General features: G+C 37.8%; 2 protein-coding genes and 1 long non-coding RNA gene across 8 annotated transcripts in view; 2 read left to right on the plus strand and 1 right to left on the minus strand.

The window, feature by feature from the left end:
• The window catches only part of ALG5 (ALG5 dolichyl-phosphate beta-glucosyltransferase), a 20147-nt gene extending 4761 nt beyond the window's left edge, over positions 1 to 15386 (plus strand). For 4 of the 5 annotated variants that reach the window (XM_023918339.2, XM_023918347.2, XM_086881546.1 and 1 more), the window contains 6 exons: positions 23 to 115; positions 1671 to 1784; positions 3073 to 3132; positions 5786 to 5937; positions 13663 to 13748; positions 14935 to 15340. In XM_023918339.2, coding sequence (XP_023774107.1) covers positions 23 to 115; positions 1671 to 1784; positions 3073 to 3132; positions 5786 to 5937; positions 13663 to 13748; positions 14935 to 15047 — 618 coding nt within the window. In that variant the 3' untranslated portion in view covers positions 15048 to 15340. Of the gene's footprint in view, positions 1 to 22; positions 116 to 1670; positions 1785 to 3072; positions 3133 to 5785; positions 5938 to 13662; positions 13749 to 14934 lie in introns of all 5 variants that reach the window. The other variant, XM_086881545.1, reaches the window with a different exon arrangement.
• On the minus strand, positions 14782 to 23217 carry LOC147654204 (uncharacterized). The gene is made up of 3 exons (XR_015284693.1): positions 23168 to 23217; positions 19379 to 19640; positions 14782 to 17704 (listed from the first exon to the last, which is right to left on the minus strand). It is a non-coding gene; the product is annotated as an uncharacterized LOC147654204 (long non-coding RNA).
• SMAD9 (SMAD family member 9) overlaps positions 20835 to 23771 on the plus strand; it is a 50206-nt gene continuing 47269 nt past the window's right edge. For both annotated transcript variants that reach the window (XM_086881541.1, XM_086881543.1), the window contains exon 1: positions 20835 to 20975. The gene's annotated coding sequence lies outside the window, so the exon portion shown is untranslated. The remainder of the gene's footprint in view (positions 20976 to 23771) is intronic.

The following is a 23771-nucleotide window of genomic DNA, read 5'->3' on the forward strand; positions in this document are numbered from 1 at the left end:
TGTTTTTTTGTGTGTCTGTCAGGTTGCAAAGGAGTACTGCAAAAAATATGGAAGTGACAAAGTGCGAGTGATCTCTTTGGAAAAAAATCGAGGGAAAGGGGGAGCAGTCAGGACGGTAATTAATACTTTCATCTCCTTTTCTGTTTGAGCTACCTGTGCCGAAATGTGCAGAAGATAGATCTGTGCTGATTGACACTTTGAATTTAATGCATTCACAAAATATGACAAAACTGAGTGCAGATTCTATAAATAAAAGCACAAGTTTTTTTCAAAATAAGTTTATTTTAAATCTTGGTAGCAGTGCTGTCTTTCCAGAAAGATCAATAACAAAGACATTTTTTTAATATGAGAATTCATAGTGAAAAAAATTGCTTGAATTCCATATTCCTGTGAGTTCTACTTAGAAATAGGCTTGCATTTATGAAAGCCAACAAAAAAAAAAACCAGCCCAAAACTGTTACAGATTAAAGTTAAGCTTTTGTAGACAAAATAGATCCAAACTGACAAACTTTGCTCTCCAGGTCATGGCTGTGGTTTTTAACATGGCAGAGAAAAAAGAACTTATCCAGCAAAGTTTATGTTTACTGAAACCCACTGCTATCATGCACACTCCATAGTCAAAACAGAACAATTCATGCTTTCACATAGATATTATCATAAAATGAACATGTTCTAAAGATGAAATAGCTGTTACACTTTTAGGAGGAACATTGTATTCCTATGATGAATGACACCCTGCTTTTCTGAAAAAGGGTGATATCATCTATGGATTGTCAGTGATATGCCTTTATCTGTATTTTCAGCTCTATCTTTAATCTGTCAATTTATTTTTTTATGAAAAATAAAAATACTATATATATATATATATATAACTATAGGAAATGGAGAGAACATTATATTAGAACATATGGAACTGTTGTAAGAGATACAATTTTCAAGTTATTCCAAGAGAAGGAGAACAGTTTTCTGTGTGATATACTTTTGCAGTGCATCATGTAGAGTGGATGTGTGTACAGCTTCTTCCTTGACAGGCTTTTCCATATGCACACATGCTTGGTTGCAACAGTACTTTTGCTAATACCCACTGCTAATTGTTTTCTTGTCTGGACCCCTTCAAAAATTACAAATTTTTTCTAACCAAGCATATGGCAAAATAAGCTATGAAACCTGTGCATCACAAATGTTTTGCAGTGATACTGTGACTTGAGACTTAACCTTAAATTAGTTTTGAGAAATAACTCTTGAATTTTCTTGAAACAGTGTTAGGAAAAGCTCTCACTGCATCCTCCTTTCCATAGCTCACATGACAAAGAAAAGCCATCCAGTGCAGTGGCAACTGCTAATCACTGCTTCTTCATGCTCCCCTCTAGAGGTGACTGTAGCAACTTGTTGACTTTTAGATTTAGGTTTTCTTGAGAAGGATTGTTAGCCTTTCATGTTCATGCATTGTCTGTCACTGTGGACACTCAGAGTGTGAAGTCTCTAGATGCTGTTACCGTATAAATAAGCAAATTACTCTTAGTAGCAGAATATTAAGGCTCACCTGTTATGTGTAATCTGGGATATCACTATCTTGTTACTACAAGGTTTTTGGAGTGTCTTGCACCTAGCTTATGACAAATAATTGATTCCAAAGGTGTTGATTTTTTTATTGACTATTTTCATTGCAGGGTGTCTTTAGTTCTCGAGGAAAAAATATTCTTATGGCTGATGCAGATGGAGCTACAAAATTTGCAGATATTGAAAAAGTAGAAGAAGGTCTAAAGAATCTCCGGCCTTGGCCTGTGAGTATAAACTCTCATGCTTTTACTTCAATCCACATGCATATGTTAATACACAAGATAGAATTTTGTAGTTCTCTTCAAATTTTTTGAGATCCAGTTGAATATGTGTTGTAAATCTGAAGACCTAAGAGTAAGGCTAGAAGCCTCAAGAATGGGCTATCAGAAGGAACTTTCACAGAGTTCTTACCTTCTTTGCATCCATTGTGCCTACTTCAGGGCATTACAGTTTATCCTTCCTTCAAATTGTTTGAAGTTGTTGTGTTCTGTATAAGTACCATGTGATGCCTAGTTAGTTTCCTTTGTTAACTGTTCCGTTTTTTCATTTTATCTGGTGTCATCCTGTATACTTTTAAGGGTGCACCTTTATTTCACCCTCTTTTATACAGGTTTTCTTTTCTCAGGGTTCTTAGTTTAATGATAGTATTTGGAAGAACTTTTACTGTAAACAAAAATCCAAGAACCTGTGGAACAAGAACACCTCTCTGCACAGTCATTCTCTTTTGGGAGCTTGACTTGAAAGAGCTGAGGTTTATTTTCTGCTGAAAAGCAGAGGAGTGAGGTACTTGTACCTCAGTGCCAGAAGAGAAGTGCAGCCTTCCAGACAGAACTGCAGGGGATGTACCTGTGGAAGGTGTCTCGGTCTGCAAGTACAAGAGCCACAAGCAGAGGACACAATGGACAGCGTGTGACTGCAACATTCTTCCCTACCAGGGTGGCAGCAGCTGCTGATTCTCCAGCGTTGGCCCCAGATAGAGTAGATTTGAGAGATTTTATGTGAGAAGTAGTAGTGTGAGAATAGTGTTAAACCTTTTGTTTTGGTCATCTTGATTTAATTTGAGATTATATTTTTGGCTGACCCCATGGCATTTTATTCATTTGGAGATACACCAGTGCAACAAATGCTTTATTCTGCTATTGCTTCCATTGGGCAATATTTAAGGGAAATGTACATTATAACTTTCAGTTCCTAGGAATACTGCATACTTATCTTTGCTGCTAAACACATTTGCTGTATGCATAAAGTAAACAGTGTAAAGCTAAACCAGACCTGAATAAATTGAGGCAATTTGCATGCACCATATGCAAATTGTAATAAACTTCAGATTTTCTCTTAATTGTAGAAGACTGATTTAGGCTTAAAACCTAACAGTAGAAGAAGTGCACCTACAGGAAGCAGAAAAGTGTACTGCTTTGAAGTTTTTTTATTGTATGGTTCTGAACACAAGATTCCACTAATTCAAACAATATTCATTTAAGTAATAACTCTTTAATTTATATTCCTGTACAGAATGGGATGGCTATTTCCTGTGGTTCTAGAGCTCATCTGGAGAAGGACTCAATAGCAAAGGTTTGTTTCCATTTCCTGCTGTGTACTAATTACCAAATATTTCCATTATTTGTTACGGCTCTACAGGTTTTACAATTAGATAATGAATATTTGTAAAAGAATGGAAGCTAAAAATAAGGAATAGTTTGTCATACATGGAGTATGTCATCCATCACATACAAATGATGTGTCCTAGATTTCAGGTACTTTGAAGTCATTTCAGTTAGAGTTCCAGTTTATGGATTTAAGTTTTATAGCTGATAATGTTTCACAAGCAGAGCTTCTAAACCCTGGCAGAATTGGTAGCTAGTAACCAGTACTGGGGCTGGAACGGAAAGCAGCTGACAAGATCATTATTATTAATTTCCTTCCAGTGCAAGAACTTGGCCTGCAGATCTTGAAACCTGTTTAAAATGAGTTAGGGATAATTAGCAGCCAGTTGTTTGAAGAGTGCCTCTATTCATGGGAAAGTGGTTTAAGTCTTCTGTATTACTCATAGTAAATTTTTTTGCGTTTTGAACACACATGTAGTGCTGTTCTCTGTGTGACTCTTGTGTAATAAACAGTGATGCACAGACACATGGCCTTATCTTGCATCTGATTTTCTGATGTCTTGGCAGACAATTGACAAAGCACAGGCATGGAACTTGTATTGCAACAGACACATTGCTGGGCTAATTTTTTCGTGTCATTGGATGTTCTCATCATGGTGAATGTTCTCAAGAGTAAGCCTTGTTTATACTGATGTTTAGTACTTGAAATTATTCTAAAATATATACACAACTACTAAAATAGTTACAGAAGTTCAAAAGAAGTTACACTGGTAATGTTCAGCCACTAGTAGATCTTTCTGGTAGAACTTCTTTCTATGTTTATGGTTTATGAGATAGTATTGGAGTGGTTGAGTTCTTGCAAATATTGCTGCATATCTATTAGCATCCTCACAAAAAAAGAAAAAAAAAAAGAAGAAAAAACCTTAATCATTATCAGAAACTAGGAACTACTACAGGGAGATTATGTAGCTGATAAAGTGGAACCCAGAAAAAACGTTTCATTGCATGGTCAGATACTGAACGTGGACAGACTTTTTTTAGTGCATTCATATTTCTTGAAGGTCTTGCTACATTAGGGAGAGGAACTGGAACAGGACTTTAATCTTTTAATACAAAAGTACAATTTTTAGGACATGTCCATCCTTTGCTTCCTGCTTCTCCCATATTTCTGAATTTTTAATGGAGGAATCACAAACTGGTAAGGTAGTACTGGTTTGCTTGAAATGTGTAGCCCATTTCATTTCATCACCAAGTTGTCCCTAGACTGGAATAGAAAGACTACCTTTACTATAGTGGAACAAGACTGTTGTATAGTGCAATAGGTATAAAAAAGTTGCAGTTTCTCTCTGGACTTATTGGCACCTAAAACAGTAGAATGAAGCTTTGATAAGCAGCTGTATTGAATTTCACCCTGGTGTTCAGTCTCAATACATGAAGACTTCTGCTCTGCCTCCAGAATTGTTAATGTTCTTTAATGAATCTATACTATGACTTGCATAAATAGTCCTAGGAGTGGTAAGTATAACCCAGGAACTCCTCTTTGTGAAGTAATTGCACAGTTTCACTCTCTGACAATCATACAGCCTCCCAGCACTTCCCTTCTGGCTCTGGTGGGAGCCTGTTGTTCTTGGTCACAGAGCTAAAGAAGCCACACCAGATCCACCATTAAGCTGGGGCAGAAGCACTTTTCAAAAGGCACAAGCTATGAATTTGGTTTTCCTTAAGCCAAAGGCTAATGTATAATAAGCCAAGCATCTTCGCTATTTTTCAAGTGACATTCTAAATTGTTGGATTTAAAGGCATCTCTTATCAGCCAGAACTACTTAGCAGTTGAATCATTGGCTCCTAAAGATTTTACATGATATATGGCTTGCAGTCATAGATACAATCACTTAAATTTAGCTTGAGAACAGCAGTGAGTTCAGAAGCAATTTTTGGATCACAGTGCTAGTTCTTTAGGAACTGTCTTGAATAAAAGACTAAGAGGGACCTCTGCAAATCCAGACTCCAGCTTCTGGCGTCCATGGGCAAACCTATCTGTATGATTATTGTGTCAAGAATACAAGTGTAACCAAAAAGTAGGCTGTGTACATTTTTCAGGAATATAAAATATATCTGTGAAAGCTGAAGAACAAAACAGATGACTGAAACATTGCTGGAAATATAAAATGAAATATCTTGCACAGCAGTCTTTACTTTAGACCTGGTTTTCACTTGGTCCATTGTATACTTCTGAAGAATCACGTGGAAGATACTATGGCTGTTGCACTAATTATTTGAAATCCAGGTGCAGGTTTCTGCTTACTTAATAAGGCATAATCCAGAGTGAAAAACTGCTCTGAACTGGAGAGAAGAGAAAAAGGAGCTTGGATTTCTCTTACCCTAGACTATACGCATGACTGGCAAGTCTTTCCCTAGATCAAAATCTTTCCCTTTCAGCCAAAATTTTGTTTGACTGTTACAATTGGTAAGTTCTGTTTTCATTCCAGTGCAAAATACAACCAGTTTACAAACTTTGAAAAGTATCAGAAAACAGAGTTACTGTCTGTAAGACAGCTCTCTTCAAGCACTTCACTCATCACTCAAATAAAACCACCTAATTTCTTGCCTTTTATCCACAGCGCTCTTACTTTCGAACTCTCCTCATGTATGGGTTCCACTTCCTGGTGTGGTTTCTCTGTGTCAAAGAGATCCGGGACACACAGTGCGGATTTAAACTGCTAACCAGAGAAGCTGCCTTGCAGACTTTCTCCAACCTTCACATAGAACGCTGGTAAATTTTTTTTTTTTTTTTGATGGTGGTGTTTCTTTATCATTGAAGATGGGTTTGAAAAAGCAGTTTTAGTATTGCAGCTGTGATGAAGCATGTGATATCTGTGTATAAACCCCAGCTGCTCAGTTTAACCAATTATAGTATTTACCTGCATGGCAGCTTTGATTGCTTCTGTTAAAGTATTCTGGTAATTGCTAGAAATTCTATGTTCCTATTAAGATACATTTTAGGAAAATAGTTGGCTGTTTAATTTTATTATTTATTAAATTTTATTCTCTTTTCTCAAAAGATGTACGTAATCCTCTGTAGGATATTTTGGTTTTACATTGTCAAAGGAAATGGTAATTGATTAGGGAAGAGGAGAGGAAAAAAAGGAAAAAGGTCTCAAACTGAAAATCCCAATAACTTCTTTCCTTACTTCCAGAAGAAATTTCAAACAGTTTTTCATGGTGCTGTATTTCACTCCCAGTTCCTGAGAGTCATCTCTCCTTTTACAGCACAGTAAGAAATGGAGAGATGGTGTTATTATGATAAGGAAAGTTAAGAGTTGCTAATCATATTCAAAACTCTTATCAGTGTTATTTTTTACACATTACAATTCAGTACAGCTTAGCCAAAGTATTTTATGTAAAATCAGTATCTGATGTTTGTAATTGCTGGAGACTCTGAAGTGAAAGCAAATCTTATTCTTTACTTATTTTCTTGATGAATTATTTTATGTGAGGACCACTGACAGATGTCATTAATTTAAGACAATAGAAAATTATGTGTAGTATTTTAATTACTTCAGAGCTCCTTTAGTTGTAATTTAGCTACAGCAGTTCCCATATGTGCGTGATACAGCCATGACTTCTATCACTGAAGCGCTGTTTTCACACAAATACCATAATTTTTGTAAATTCTCTATGCCACAATTTTTGCTGAAAAGGATAGTTTAATTAGGTATAATCAAACCTCTTCAAACTATTGTCTTCATTCAAGAAAATCTCTCATGGGCTTCCACTTGCTTGACAGGGAGCAGAACTGCTGAACAGTGTTCCCATACACAAACATGTGCAATCCTACAGTCCTAGTCAATTCAAGTGTCCACAGTTTTAGGCTGAGCTTTGAAATCTAATACTGCCCCTCCAGACTGCAGTTGCAAAGTTCATGTGTGGGCACATGCATCTCGTGTGGAATGTAGAGCAATTGTTGCACTGAATCTATAACTGAGCAGTCAACAGTCAGAAAATTCCCACCTGAGTGGTTTGCTTATTGCCCTAAAGGAGACTATAGCTGAGCCACAAGTATGGTTTGTGCTGCTACCTCCAAACCCAGTCTTGATCTGTAAAGCTCTGTAAATTTCACATACAGGGATTTTCTAAATACATGGTTAAACTCATATGAAAGGCCCAGGAGTGCATATCTCAAAATTGCCTTATATGACTTCACTTTATAAATTGAGCACTTCAAGAAGAAAACTGAAAGAAATAAATGAGGACAATCAGTTTCAGCTGTAAAAATGCAATCTTAAATTTTATTATTTTTTAAACTGAAGGATTTTTTTCTAATTGGATTTACGGGTTATATAAAGTGTTTTCTAGATAAAAACAAGCTTTCTTCTGCCACTTCAATTATCCAACACCAAAGGAATGGAGGAGTAAAAACAATTGTGTTGTACCCCATTATCCAGGAACAGAAGCAATGAAAAAGGGATATTACTAACATTTTACAGTAATTATATCATTGGTATGGAACATACCAGATCTTTAAGCCTGAGTTCATTGTGCCTTGTATGTGCCACTAGAAAATGAGCCTGCTATTCTTGTTCTTTTATCTACAGTAATCCATAAACTAATCCTCTGTGTGTTTTCTTATTTATCTGAAATGTACCGGTGAAGTGATGAAGAATGATTGTTTTGTGTGTCAAGAAAAGAATAACTCAAATTCTTCCAAGAAAAAAGCTCTTCCTCAGATAATTCCAAGTCACAAATTTGCCTAAAACAGCTATAGGTTTTTTGGGTGTTTTAAAATTTGGCTTAATTCTGCTCAAACCGGCAGTGTATTGTCTGGTTTTATGCTCATTTGTCAAACAACAGTCTCTGTGTTTACCCAATTTCTTTTTTATATTTGTTGGCTAATTTAAACCAAATCTGACAGAAAAGTAGAAATTTCAAGATCAAAAGCTTTGGCAAGGTTTGTGGAAAATTAGACCCTCTTAGAGGAGAGAAACTCAGATTATTGCCACTGCTGAAGAAAAAAACCCTATAGTAAGGTCTCAAAAGGTACTTTTCCCCTCCACAGCTAGTCATTTAGCATGTGTACCTGGAAGATAGCATGTCAGTGCACAAATCAAGTATTGTCCCTTTCCCAGTTAATATTCATAAGATCTGGAAATAAACTGGGAGATGGGGCAGTATAAGTATGTGGGGAGAGTGCATACATTCAGAGAAATGATAGTGCTAAGTGAAATGTCAGTGTTGTACAAACAGCTGGGATAATTGCAGTTGGAAATTATATAGGGACATCATTCATCCCATGGCATTAAATTTCACTGTGTAAGAATCTGAAACAGCTCAATGCTGGAATTATTTTAGGCAAATCTGGCCCCTGATATCTTTGCATTGCATAACATCTGTAAAAAGGAAAATACAAACTGGTTAAACATTGTGCCATAGAGGTTCTGTACATATCATGAGTATGGAGACAGAAGGGTAAGAAATAGTAGTTGGCATTGTACTTCTGCTGATCTGGAACAATGTGGAGTCCCAGCTGGGTTACAAAGCAACTTGTTCATACTGAAACTATCAGCAAGGGGTAGCAGAGAAACCACTATCTTGGTACTGGATAAGAGGCTCTGAAATCTGGATTTATTTCTGCTTCTGTGTCACTGCACTGGGGCTACTTGACATCCAAGGAAATTATTTGATTCTCTTTGAATCTTAAAATCCCACAAGTGGGGTGCAGATCTGTTAGGAACTTGAAGTGCTCGGTTCTGTGCGGTCAGTGCTCAGATGTTCTGGGAATAGGGAGGAGAGTGCTGGATTGAATGGGATAAAAGCCATCTGAGTGCAGCACCCCGGTCCTTCAGCTGCTGCAAGGGAGCACGTGGGGAGCTGCTAAAGGGAATGGACACCGGGCTTCTGCACCAACCAAATCATCTGTCCCGTGTGCCCAAGCTTAGTCAGCCTTGCTTTGGTGGGGGTACTACAGTGCTGGGTGAATGCTTATAAAAAACAGATTAAAATTGATGCATAACATGTTTACTCATGAAGCTAATGTAAAATTTCTATTCAATCAGCTATATAATAATTCCCACCTGCTTAGACCCTCACTTCTTTATGCTTTCACCATGCTTTTTCCGTTCCAGTGGACATTGATATGAATATCACCTCCTTAATATTAAAAATACTAGAAACAGACTTTTTCTTCTTGCTGTGCTGAATTTGATTTATAGATGCTTATATTTGGGAAATCTTGAAACTGAAGCACACAAACAAAAATACAGTTTTATCATCATGGCAGTAAGGATCACATAACACTTTTTAAAGAGAGACCGAGATATTTCCTAGAATATTTTTTTAATCTAACCCTAAATTTTAGAAGGCATTTGAAAATTAATAGGTTCTACAAACTGTTTATATATTCAGTACTAAGAAATAATGCTTGCATCCTAAATTGGCTTTTTTTTGGTGAGTGTTCTCACTGTCTTTTTTGTTTAACTATCCTTTGGCTGTGTATATATGGATATAAATGAAACATTCTTGAAATTTACTTTCTAAATAGCAAAGTTTTGACATTAGTTTGAAATGAAAGCAACCTTTCGAACAGAGAGCATATGCTTTGTATTTTAGATTCTGAATTTGATTATACAGCTAATCTGTTTTTCAGAAATGGATGGAGCAGATTTTTTAATTTAAAACTTAAAAGAAAATTAAAAGAGATACTATAAAAACATAACAGAGACAGTTGGAATTACTCACTTCAGGCTACAAAAGAAGGTCTAATTCTGCATCTACAGTCTTGGCCTGAAAAATGTAACTGTTTGTGTTAAATTTTGATGCACAGGAGAAATACTGGAAAATTAAATGGACTTGCTGGCCGAGTTTTCCTATCCTAAATTTGATCATTGATTTCTTCTGACAACAAAAAAAAAGATAAATTTTCTTCCAGCCAGAAAATGTCTATCCTTAGGAAAACTAGACACAGCAATTACAGTCCTACCTTTATGATAAAAGGAGGGGAAATTCAAAATGTAGTTCTAGTCCTGGTTTGATTGACATATTTTTGTGAAGTGTCAATTTATGATGGCATTGTACAAGCCAGCAGATCAATTAAGAGATAAAATTGTTGCTATTACTTTTATCTATAAAAATCACCTTGCGCACTGAACAAGGCATGCTGTTTCACGTTTAAAACTGGGAAAAATCAATATAAAAGAAAAACGTCTGTTTCCTCACTTTGTCACTAATCTCTAAATAGGAGTTGCTATATAAAAAGTACAGAAAAATAAGCATTCCTATTGTTACATGGATTTTTTCCCCATTTTTGTGCCATTGTAGACCAACACAAGCATTGGAATGAATTGGTTTTTTCCTGGTTTTGTGCATGGCAAGTAGAATTGTTTATGAGTGTCTAGTCAGCACAAAAATATTTTTAGTGTTTAACTGTGTCTGTTTTGTCTTGTAACAAGTCCTGCTCTTAGCTGACTTGGAATTTCAGAAGCCCAAGTACAGCTAGGGCAGTTCTGGCAGTCTAGCCCACTTGGCATCCTGTTTCACTGTTAGACCTCTTTGACCATTGGCCAGTTTCTTTGCCTTAAAGAGTTTACTGGAAAAAAACATATCTTGGATGTACAAAACTTGTAAATTCCAGTTAAAATATTATAACTAAAGGCCTGATTTTGTTTTTTGGAACACATCATATTGGACCAGAAAAAGAAAGAGTCCTACTGCAATTTTAAAATAGAGAATAGTTTTTAAGGATGCTCAAGCATTTTAAGGATTCAGTTTAAAAAGATTGAATTCAATTAATCACCTATCAACTTGGTTTTCAAATGAATTTTAGCCAGCATTGTCTTAAATTAACTTAACCGAAACACAACCACATGGAGAATTTTTTCTTTACTTTACATTACATGTTTGTGGTAATTAGCATCATGGAGCCACTATTAGAAATAGATGGGGAAATTGTTCACACCATAGATTTTTGGCTAGCTAACTCTAGGTACTTAGATTGGGACCCGAATTCTTTCAGGCTGGAGCCTAATTTGGGTATTCTGAGCTGTGTGTCCCCCTTCCAAGAGGCAGCAGAATGAAGTACATGGTGTGAATACTTGCCGTGGTTCTGTCAGGTTAACTGCTCACAATTGGTTTTGTGGCAAATCACATGAATTGCATTTAACAGCTCATCCACTGGTGTGGCTTTGATCTCCTCTAGGGTAGGCTCCATCTAACACACCCTTAATCCAAACTTAATCCTGGCTGTGGGAGCTTCTGTATGGGCCTCCTGTACCATCTGGATCTGGTGGTCTGTAGTATGGCTGTACTGCTGTCAGTGTATTGAGCACACTGCAGTCTGTATTCCCTGACCAACCATTCTGGTATATGGAAAGGTGGTGGGGAAAAGGGATGAAAAACAATAACCTGGTGGTATTCTACCGAAGTCATTATCCTTTCAGCTTTGAATAGTTTTGATTTTTTAATTTCAGGATATGTTCACTGTTATCCAAATGGCAACTACATGTAACAATATTAGTGTTCAACCTGATTAATTCCTGTGTTTTTAATCTCTTACTTTGAGCCCGGTAGTTCACAGAACTATTTAATGCTGCTGTTCTGTAATGTATGTGCTGACATTCCAGTAATCAGTTGTCCACAGGAATTACTGCAAATGAGTATTAGTTCACTAGGCTAATAGTTTATGTAATATTTTTAGAGCAGCTCATACAGTCTAATTCATCAGACAATTATTCTGTGTCTCTTAAGATTTTTAGTCATTTAAGTAGTAAGTATTACAAAATTAGATTTAGTCTTAATACACATGATTCATAAACATTCAAAGGTGAATACACTGGGTTTTTGGCTTACAAATGTAAAATGTCAGCTAAAAAATAAATAATACCTCTTCAGTAGAAGAGACCATGGAGTGATTAATAAAATAATATTCAACCCTCATGTAAAGAAGGCGGTGAAATGACAAGGCTGCTTGGAGCAGATCTAGTTCACTGAGGTAAAAAAATAATTTATTCTTGTAACTTTTTCAGTGACAATGAAAATGCCTGTGTCCTAATCAAAATCAGATTTGCAGAGTAGCTCTGAACTCCCTATGCACAATAGCTGTAGTCTCTGTAGATAGCATCTGTCTGTGCTGCCTTTGCTTGTTTGAATGCTGTCCCGGCTCTCCTGTCATGTACGCGGAGAGCGCGAGTTCAGGTCTGTGCGTGTGTGCCTGTGATTTCACCAGCAAGCCACTGTGCTGTGGTCTGTACTTCAGTGGGAGCCTACCTGTGTGTGTCACGCCTACATGCACTTTTCAAAGTGGACTGCTGTTGTTGCATTTATTAATAGTTTTACAGAAATGCACTGCTTGAAAGGGGAAGGTGGCTTGAAGTAGAAGGAAATAACATCTGAACTTGGCAAGCAACCTGCTAAAGTGTGTCTTCTGCCTGCTCTTGATCACCCTGTCTGTTCCTTTCTATCCATCTTTTATCTAGTGTTGAGTGGAATTACCAAAGACACGAATTCAACCAACCCTTTAAGCATGAATGAATAATTTTATTTTTTATATCTGCATACATTTACTTCAGTGGCAAAAGATTTTCTTTAATTTCATAATAAAATTGTCTTGGACTTAGCAATGAGAATTTAAGGCAAATCACCAGAATCTTCATAACTGTGATTTGTGTTTAAGTCTGTCAATAGTAGCTACTGGCAGTTTCATATGCTGATATCTAAATGAGCATTAAAAGCTGCCAAACTAGTTGTTGAATATCAAAAGTCCAGTGTTTCAGAGCCAGAAGGCCCACTTGAGAATGCATTTACAGGAATGAAACACACAGACAATTCTCTGTGCAGAGAACTGAGAGGATTAAGGTGTATTCTGGATAAAGTGTGCAGGAAGGAGCACCTCACAGAGTGGGATCACTGCCCCAGTTCATTTTGCTGTACAACCTGCAAAAAATTGAGCCAACAAAAAGACAAATCTCAGGAGGATTTTTGTGTTGGGCATTAAGTGGTCACTAAACTGCTGTTTGGATTCTGTTGTGCACGGTAACATAAATAATTTCTCACTTCTATGCTGCCGCCTTGAGTTCCTTGACTGAGAAAGTAAAAGGAGCACCCATCAGATCAGCATAAAGCCACAGCAGGTAGATGTCCTCTTTGATGAAACTACTAGAGATGTGGAGTGACACTGTACATTCAACTGCTTGGTCTTCATGGTCTTCAAAAATTAGTGACTGTGGCAGAATAAAAAGCAAGCAGTGAGCTGAACACAGAGTGATCTGTACCTTCAAAAACAGGACACAGTGAAGTATTGTTATTGTTGTCCATATTTTGGCTGTGTTCTGAGATGTTTAGTCAGAAAAATTAATTTCCCATCCATGTGTTAATTTCCCATCCGTGTCAGTTTCCCACCCATAGAGCACTGCCATCAACTGCATAACTGAATAGTCATTTAATTAACATTTCCACTGTCTTTCTTCTGGGAGTGTGATTATTTTTGGTATTTCCTGTTCTTTTTCAGGGCGTTTGACGTGGAACTTCTTTACATAGCCCAGCGCTTGAAAATACCTATAGCAGAAGTTGCTGTCAACTGGACTGAAATAGAAGGTAGGGAGATAGTTCATGTTCTTATAAGATTCCTGACATGTCAATCCAGAGCAACAGATCCAAGGTTATTGCCCTATTTAGTTGGTTTTGATAGCACACAGCCCTCTTTCCGTACAAATTTTGAACTTCATGTCCTTGCTAGCCTACTGCCATGGCTTGGTACAGAAAGAGTAGGTGAAAGGGTAGCATGGCAGAGAAAGTCTGAATGAAAAAGTAAGGAATTACACTGCTAGGACAAAACACTACTTTTGCATGTCCTCTTGCTGTAATGTGTTGATAAATTAGTGCAATTGTAAAACACTGTGAGGGGAGTCTGACCATGATCACTTACTGATTCAACTCCATTTCTCTGCATCTTGCCTTCAAAATTCTCAGCTAATAAGGCTTCCTTTAGAGCACCATCTCAAGATGTGATATTGTTTCAGACCTGTAGGGAGGTCTCTGCCACTGAGTTACTGGGAAGTATAGTTCCATGCATATTTCTTAGGTGAGCCAGCTCAAGAGGTGCTGCTTGCTTTGGCTCGCTTCTCCCCACCCCCAACATCAAATGCACTTCCTCAATTTTTCTGCTCTTTTCATGTTTTTTATCTTTTTTTTAATCTCCTCAGCACAGCCCCTGAACCTCGGAAATTATAATAAACTGTAGTAATGATGGAAGGTGTTAAATAGAGAATGTCCTGAGCCAACTTTACTAGAAATGTTTCCTTTCAGTGCAGATCCATGTGTACATTGCACCTAACACAAATATTAGCAGAGATGGTAGAAGGCTTGATTTTGTAGTGTGGGTTCCTTGCTTTATCTGAAGATTGGCATCTTCAAATTATAGTTGTAACACAAGCTGGAGGTGGTCTTCTCCAAAGCTGCTAGATAAATCATTTGCTTAATTATTGGTGCTTAGATTCCTGTTTACTTGAATAAAGCTTTGTCACAGAGAGCACTGCACATCTTGTCACATACGTGGGATTACTGTGATGCTTGCAAACTAGAGTGTCCCACCTATGGCATAATGTAATTACTGTAAAACAATTGCTTACAAAATACAAACTTTTTATTAATATTAAGATCTAGGTTGTGGGGCTGAGCGTCCTGACAATGCAGAGGTTCGTGACTGCTTAAATGTGCATCTTGCCGGTGGTTGGTTTTTTTCTAACAATGTCATTCTGATTTTCTTCTTCATTAATCACAGGTTCTAAGTTAGTTCCCTTTTGGAGCTGGCTGCAGATGGGCAGGGATCTTCTTTTTATACGACTGCGATATATGACTGGTGCCTGGAAGCTTGAAGCAAAAAAATGTAATTAGGTTATTTACATTTTCCAAATATATTATTATGCTTAATGGAACACAAGAACGGTTTCAATCAAGTGAAGTGGTGGTGAAAGCTGAGGTAATTCTTCATTGCTCCTCTTGTATGTTTCATTTTTGCAGCATGTGTTGTATAAGATTGTCAGCAGAGAATTTCTACATTTTGAAAAAAGAAAGCATTTCCAAAAATTTTCTTATGTGGTAATCAGGTTTTTATTTTTATTAAATAGTAGCTTTAACATGTCTTATAAATTCATTCAAATAAATACATCTGCCTTTGTTGCATCATACATCTGGAATCTCCTTCTGCATATTAAAAAGAGGCACTCCGTTCTACATTGTGCAATGTCCTGTTGTGAATGACCACAGCCATTTCTGTTTCTGTGATATCTGGAAACTTAGGCCGTATTGCAACTTGGAATTATCATTCATGGTTTACATTGATGCATGTTTAGATTCACTGTTATGGGAAACATTAATGGATTTTATTGAGTTATAAGTAATGTTCATAAAGTCATTCTCAGGACTTCCAGAAGTCCCTTGACATTCCAAATGTTTTGTCTGAAGCTGAAATAGTTTTCCTGAGATCAAACTGCAGATTTTTTCCAAACTCTGGAAGGTCCAAGAGAAAGCACATTTAATTTTAAGATGTCTTTCATAAATGTGTTTTGCTCATACATACTACTCTATGCTCAAGGCTAGGAGTCCTTGACAGTTACAGATCTGTAGTGAAAAGGGTATGGAAAGCTTAGAGCATGCAAAAGTGAGACCAGTGTACACTGGGGACCTGTGCATTAGTAATGCCAGTCTGATGTTGTCATGCTTCAAATGAGATCAGAGACAGAGGGAGGGGTCTTGACTCTTTCATACTAATGTCACACTGCATTACAGTACAGTAACAATTTCATTTTTGCTTTCAAATCAGCTGTGAATTGCCAACAAACTAAGCCAATCTGTCTTTCTGTAATATGTACAAATTTGAAGAGCTTTAAAGAATGAACAGTGTATGGTTGTACTTTCACATGTGAATTCACTGGTGATTTTTCTTATTCTTTCTGTAATACTGACTTAAGTTTTGCTTCTGTTAGGGTTACCTCAGTTTTCTATAAAGTGCTGGAATAAATTCTCAAAAAATACATTCAGTCTGACTTCATAGGCTTTATTCTCTTACCTTGTCCAGATCCATGTCTGTCACTTCTGCAGAATCAATCACAACTCCTCATTGCCATTACTAGAATAAAATATCAGCTCCTCAGGACACCTGCTATAGTGTGGATTCACAGAATCTGAGAACATTCTGAGTTGGAAGTGACCTACAATGGTTACTTCTATAGATATAGGCTGATGCATTCCCTTGCAGTGGGGATAAAAGCTGAACTGGAATAAAAGAATGACTCAACTGGCATGGAAGGAGAATGGGGAAAAATAGAAAAGGAAAATGATTTGGGGCTGAGATTGAAAGCCAGAGTGAAATGGAAGGTTTACTTCAGCTGATAAAGATGATTGGCTTTGCCTTCTGTCACTATGTAGCAGTCAGAAGTCTTCTGGGTAGCATACTCAGCTCCTGTGCAGTTATTTGCAGATTGTGAAATGCAAGACACACAGGCAGTAACAGGAGACCAGGACTCATCACACACATGCTCTAAAAAAGCATGTTTTAGGCTCACACTTGGGTTTAGATGTTTGCTCTACTCTCCTGGGTGTTCCTTCAGGCACAGCACACATCATTTTTTGCACAGCAATCCCAGAGCTAGGGAAAGATTCTTCTGGGTTCCATTTCAGAAGTAGATATACTTGTTTAATTGCACAGAGCCATAAAGAGGAGTATTCCTACTGCCTCTCTGCACCTGTTCTGGGGCTGCTTAGAGTCTCCCTCCAGCCAGTTCAGCTCACTAAAATGGCAGGATGCCATCTTCTACATTCTTTACTTTCTTTTTTTTCCTTTCTTCTGAGATAGTGATAGTTTTCTACCATTTCAGTCCTCTAAAATGACTCCCTGCATGGTCCAGCAGGCAGAGGGTGCAGCAGCAAAAGGAGAGCTTCCCCTTTTCTAGTTGTGAATTTAACACAAGTTTGTAGACTGACTTCTCATCTGAAGGCTAGTACACTTTCCAAGGGTAGGAAAAGTAAATTATAATTCCTCTTTTTTTTGAGCATATACAAGAGCTGAGGTGTTCTTGCCCTCTCAAAATGAGACCTTGAATTACTGAGCTCCAACAAGATCTGGCTCTGGCTCCTGCCATATTCCAGAGATCCCACTTGATTCTACAAAGTGATGCAACATGAAATGGGAGGTTTGAGGAGAATGTTTGAGTCATTCCTTGTAGGAAAAAAGCTGATTGATTCACATTTGATGCAGGCCTGCTTAATTGCAGAGATTGTGTAGAGAACTAAGTGGCTCTCATATAAACAGAGAACCTCCCTGATCACCAAGGCTGGCATTCAAACCCATGTTCTGCCTAACTTGTCCTCATGCTTCTCTTTGTAGAGTTGCAGACGTATTTATTTATATTTCAGTGGGGTCTTAACTTCTACTATTTCTTCCTAGCCTTGCATTTGCAGTGGTGACTTGCAGGAGGTGAAAGTCTTCTATATTACTCACTGTCCTGACCCAGCGTTTTTTTATTTGATTCAAAACAAAGCATTCTCACAGACTGTGAAAAGAAAATAAAAACAAATAGACAAGATCTGCATGCTAAACCTGCAACATTCTTACCAGCATCAATGTCTGAATAGGCAGTGCTTTTATAAAAATAGATTTCATTTTTAAAAAAAAAACATTTTTATATCTCTGTATAAAAACCTGACTTTTCTGCACCACTTCACTAATACTTCACAAGAGATTTTGTCAGAAGGCAGCAATATTTAAAAGTCCTCTTTGAAAATCACATGCAAAATAAAAAAATCGTTACTAGAAAATGTTCAGTAGTTTACACAAGTTTTCTGTACTGTTACTATTTTTATCACAACCCAAAGCAATAGCCATACAGTATCTCTTGATACTCACTTAGTTTTTATCCTTAAAAGCTATTTTTTAACTCACATTTTAAATATCAATTGGAAAAACAGCAAAAATCTTTCTTTTTACTCTCAGGCATGTCTGTAGATGTGCAGTATGTTTTCTGTGACAGCTCTAGCAGCTAATATCTCTAACAGGTTTCAGCAACACTGCAGCATTATCACAAGGCAGGATGATTACTCTTAAATGAGTAATCATAGAGGTTTAATCCATTTTAGTCCATGTAAAGTACTCAGAGTTCACTGCTGTGAAGTATAAACAGACAAACATAGAAGATGGCACCAGCTCGTTCTGCAGAATTCTGTTCAGTAATACATCAATTTGCCATTCTCAAAGCTTCTGTGCAGACCCTTTGACCACCACCAGGTTACATTTTCACCATGGGAAATAAAATTATAGCAATGTGTATAAGTACAGCTTGTATTTCAAGCCATGGAATAGTACCAGCCAGTATTTAACTTGAATTCTCTGCTAATGTTTAAGGCTCTGGAGACCTATCCATAATTATTTATGTACCTATTGTCCAAGTGTTCCTTGAGTTCACAGTCATAATGCTGACTGCAAACTAAAAATAGTTGAAATGAAGAGACAGACAAAGACAGAAGGCTGCATTGAAATTTCTGTATCTTAGTGTTTATTACTTAAAATAACATCTAACCTTATTTATGATCCGTGTGTGTTTCTTAGGGATGCAGTGGCATGTCTGTAGTAGCTCAAGGGGCACAAATTTAAGTAGTGTTCCAGCACTGCTGGAGGCTGCTCCCTGCCAGCTGGACCATAAGTTATCTACCTCTTTGGGATAGGGATCCAGAGGTTAAGAATGGGCTGCTACCAAGCCGTGCCTATTGCGTTATCCAACAGCACATAAGGGAGTCTTGAGCGCACAAGCCCAAGGGGTCGTCAAGGCTCAGGGGAGAAGCTACAGACAAACCTTTGTTTCTTACTGGGAAAGAAATTATATTTTCATATGACCAAGCATTAGTAATAGCTGTGAGATCATAGCTGAGAGGGGTGTACTAGAATATGATTTCATTTAAGAGATCCATCAGAAAAGAAAGGGCTAACTAGTTTCCATTTCCCTCGATGTTTTCTAATCTACTTAACTTTTCGTTCATGGATCTGTTCAACTGCCCTGGCTGCATAATTAGATATTTCCCTGGTGTAAAAAAGGAACAAACAAAACCTTTCCAGTCCCGCTTGCTGAGCTTAGTCTTCCAAGTACCAGACCACTCTTCGGTCTTCAAGAAGCAGCTGCAAACCAAAAAAAACATCCTTCCAAAATGGCTTAGCGACAGGTGATCCTTCTTACCTACATGACCTTGACTCCCCTCTCAGGTGCTTAAGTTCCTCATGCTTGGTTCTTCATGCTCTGCTATCAAGATCACTTTCCTCCATCAGATTTTCATCATTTTGTTGATTTAGCAGAATAAACTTCAATATCTAGACTGAATCCAAGCCTTTGTTGCTGGCACATTCTATGTAATATTCTTGAAGAATGAGGTGACATGAACTCTGGCATTCCCATCTGGTTTTTGCCATGTTTTGGTGTTTCATCTGGGGCTGTTCTGGAGCTGTATAAAGATCCCATTACAAAACAAAGGGAAATATTGAGTGTCGGCTTTTGGACTGAAGATCACAAGAGGTACTTGAACCACAGGATGTTGAAGAATCATGGAGTTCTGAAAACAGTTTTGGCAAATGTACTTTGCCTAGTCTCTGGAAAGCAGCCTTCCACATGTGGGACTAATTCTTATCTTCCTATCTTTGTAGAGTAGGTTTAGCTAATTATGTCAAGAACAGGCTTCACACTGTAGCCACACTACAGCCTTAGTTGCACAGGCTGTCATAAACTACCCACTGCATACTCTCAATCATCTGCTGTCAAACTAGGAAAAAGGTCAAAACCACAAGGAATTTCTTTTTGGCTGACTAGGTCTGCCATTTAAGGTCTCAACAACAGAACTGATAACTTCCATATCTTGTTGCCAAAAAACCAAGACCATATCTATGGTCAGTTTTTAAGCCAAGTCATATGTTTTGGAAGTGGTAATCAACTGTGTAATCAACCCTTTGGTTGTTCTACAAGCCTGGCTAGGTTCTGGCCTGGTAGAAGGTTTTGTGATAATGAAAGATGAAACACACATGTGGTTAGAACAACCTTTACTGGTTTTCAGTCAAACAGTAGAATTCTGGTCTCACAAAAATGTTTTCTGATGTTATGTCAAATTTTACCATTCTTGACAATTTATTTTCTCAGTAAAATGCTTCATAACAACAGGAACAGAATGAAAAATAGCCCATTTTCTGCAGGAGTACTGCAAGGGGACTACAAAAAGGACAAATACAAAAATTATAAAGGAGATAGCAAGCACATTCTAGTATTTGCTAGAAAGCTAGAAAAAGAATGGTTGACTGCACAAGAATAAATTAGATTTAAGCAACTTCTGCATGCACTACTCATGTTTTCATGTATTGCCTCAATTTCCATGACACCTCTGAGATTCTTGCACCCACAATTATATCTGCATATAGTAATCCCATGGCAGAAGAAATCTGGACCTTTTCCATTCAGTTATCAAATGAATTATTTACTGAAAAATCTGTTTACCAAAATGGATAAATAGAGCTAGACAACTTAATAGAGCCATTCATCTTTAAGTATTAAACAAAGAATAAGGAATGCTGTGATAGAAATACTGCAGAGTATACTGTATACTCACCATTCTGTCTACATGTGTGATGTTTATCTTTCACATACTTGACAGTGCCTTCCTAAGCCTCATGAGAACCAGGGAAGAGCTAACTTCATACCCTGGACATTGCCTTTTCCAGAAAGTAGAAGAGGATCATGATAAAGTCCCAAATGCAGGGTCACTGCCCAGGTACCCCTGAACAATCATTCAGAGGTAAGAGAATGGGGTTTTATCTTAACTAAGAAGACTGAAGGAAGGAAAATTCAGTGTAAGGCCCACTCCATTCCCTGAAACCATGGATGCTCTGCCTCCATGAAAAGTTTTTGGAGAAAGGTTTTGGAGAAATCTGTAAGGGAAAAGTGATCTTGCTGTGTGTGCCCTTGCCCATCACAAAGGAATTTCAGGAGTGCCTTGAACAGGCCTGTGTGGTTACAGGAATCTAATTCCACATGTAATGATTTCTCTGGGTTGTAAAATAATGAAGCATTCTTTCTATTCCTGGCTACTCCTTATTTACTCAAGATTATACAGTGAATCAGTCTAGCCCTAATCTCAAAGATGGGCATGATAATTTAATTACCCTCAAAAAACCTCAACTGAATTTTCCAGTGGTAGGACAAAAGATTTTAATATGTTGGAATAGAAGCTCCTCGCTGTGAACAGCAAACATTCACAGGGAATATGAAGTCATTTTGTCAATTACCTGGAACCCAAATTACCCTGCCTGCAGGCTGCACTAAAAATCCTGGGGTTTTAGCTCCTGTCCTCCTGAGATGTCCTCTATCAATGGAAGCATTAGGCTTATAGTTCTGTAGGTGTGCAGTCAACAGCAGGCAATTACACTCCCCACTTTAAAGAAGCTTTATTATGCACTGTGATTACTTTGGGGAGAATATTGTCTTTGCTGCTAAGTGCAAATCTAATGGATAATATCACTGCACAAGTTCAAGCAATGTGCAAGAGCTTTTATTTTTCCATCAAGCAAGATGTTTGATGTTTGGGGAAAAAAAATTGCAGAATGGTCATTCATAAAGCCACTGCTGCACTCAGTCAGATATTTAAGAGTTAGGAAAATTCAGAAGGAATGCAGACTGATGTTCTCAGCTGTGCCTAGATAATTATTTACAAGGACCTTAAAAGTTTCTTAGGAAATTCATAGCTCTACAAAAGGTTTGTTCTTTCCATTTTGCTGCTGCAGTCTTGTAAACATTCTTCCCCCAATTTAATCTGCATTTTTATTCATTCAGGGGTAGTAGTATAGTAAACAGGGGACTGTGTCCTGTAGAGATTAATTCTTCATTTTCAAAGAGGACAAATGAAAGTATGCAATGCTGCTAAGATGGCTGTTGTCTTTGTAGTGAGTATCACCGTAAAGAACTTCAAAATAAATTGTGTCAGGTTTCACAGGTCTTTGCTTAACACAGCAAAAAAACTTACAGGAAACATTCACTGGATGTGAAGTCAGTGGCAAACATTTCATATCTGAGAGATAATGTAATTAAAATGAACAAAAAAAGATGTGGTTGTCATTTTGCTAGGATGCAAACCTGACATCAAATGCTATGTGGCCAACACACCATTTGGTGTTTGATAAGCGCCACCAAGTCTGAGGGAGCAGACCTTCAAGAAGAAGGAGGGTTTCCAGCATGGAAGTAGTTTCACACAAGAAACTCACCAAAATGCTGGTGAGGAGCCACAACACGGCAGCGCTACCAGTATTTTGCTTTCCGTTGTGAGGCATTATACATGCACACTGTATTTCAAATATAGCTGTCATTTAGTAGATTGATTACATTAGTGCTAGGCTTCTCAAGTTTTATGATGCCATGGCTTTCTCAACAGCAGGGAACAGTCACTCTTACAGATCTACTACATTTTTGCCAGAAAATAAAAGGCTAATGACTTGAAATATGAATGTCACAGTAAGGCCCATGATTAATAGCCACTGAGTAATATAATCATTGCTGACAAAATATGTCGAATGACAAGTTTAAATCTTTTCCAATGAAAATTTTAAATATCCCCTTGGGAAAGGAGTCTTCTGTCTTGTTTCCAGTGCTGCAGAGGCATTTTATTCAATTGCTTGTCAGGCAAGTGTTGAGAAGCAGTTTCCAGCACATGGACAAGAACCAAGACTTCCCATTCTCAAACACATTTTTCTGTTAAAAGGGAGGGTGTGTACCTCTCCACTTTGTCTGTATCCTCAGGAGTCCTGCACTCCTTGCTGAACAGTGGCCCAATAAATTTCAGTGGCCTCATGCTGGACCTTTCCATAGCTCAGTGACTGTTTCAGAAAGGAGGTACCACAGATTAAATTCCTTTAAGCTAAGCAGGATCCCAAACCTGTCTCCCCCATTTTGTTGTAGTCATTATGTTGCTGTGGTGACACAGCCCCTACTTCCTACCTTCCTTGGATGATGGTCTGGTACTCACTCTCCTACAAGTAGCAAGCACCTCCTCTTATGCCCAACAGCTTTCAGCTGAGGGGCTAAGGTAGGAAACTGTTCTAATTCATCAAGGCTGTGAAAAAAGGGATTATACACCTATGCTGGGAAAATGAGATCTGTTCCCCAACGCATCACTTAGAGGGAAAATGAATTGGGAAACTGATGTTTTGTAGCAAAAGACCAAATGCCACAGAATGATTGGTTACTGCTGCTAGAGAAAACTAGATTGGGAGTATCATTGGGAAAACACTGAACAAGAAAATTTTTCTAAAATATGCTCATTTCTTCATCCCCTGAACTATGTGGTAGTTGTTTATAATGGTCAGTCCTAAGTCTTGTCTTCACAAGATACACAGTACAATACTCCAGTAAATAGCACCAACCCACTGGAAATACCAAATTGCACTAAAGAAACCTGAAGGGAGATGTTGCTTCAGCCAAGAATGTGGGCCAGGTGACAGGCTCCAGCTTTTGGAGTGGCTGCCCCGCCGGAAGAGTCCTGACACTGTCCATCACATACCCAGCCAGAGCACAGCCCCCTAAGCCAAAGAAATGATCTGAC

The sequence above is a fragment of the Cyanistes caeruleus genome, chromosome 3 (genome assembly GCF_971803275.1).
Source record: "Cyanistes caeruleus chromosome 3, bCyaCae1.hap1.1, whole genome shotgun sequence".
Lineage (NCBI taxonomy): Eukaryota > Metazoa > Chordata > Aves > Passeriformes > Paridae > Cyanistes > Cyanistes caeruleus.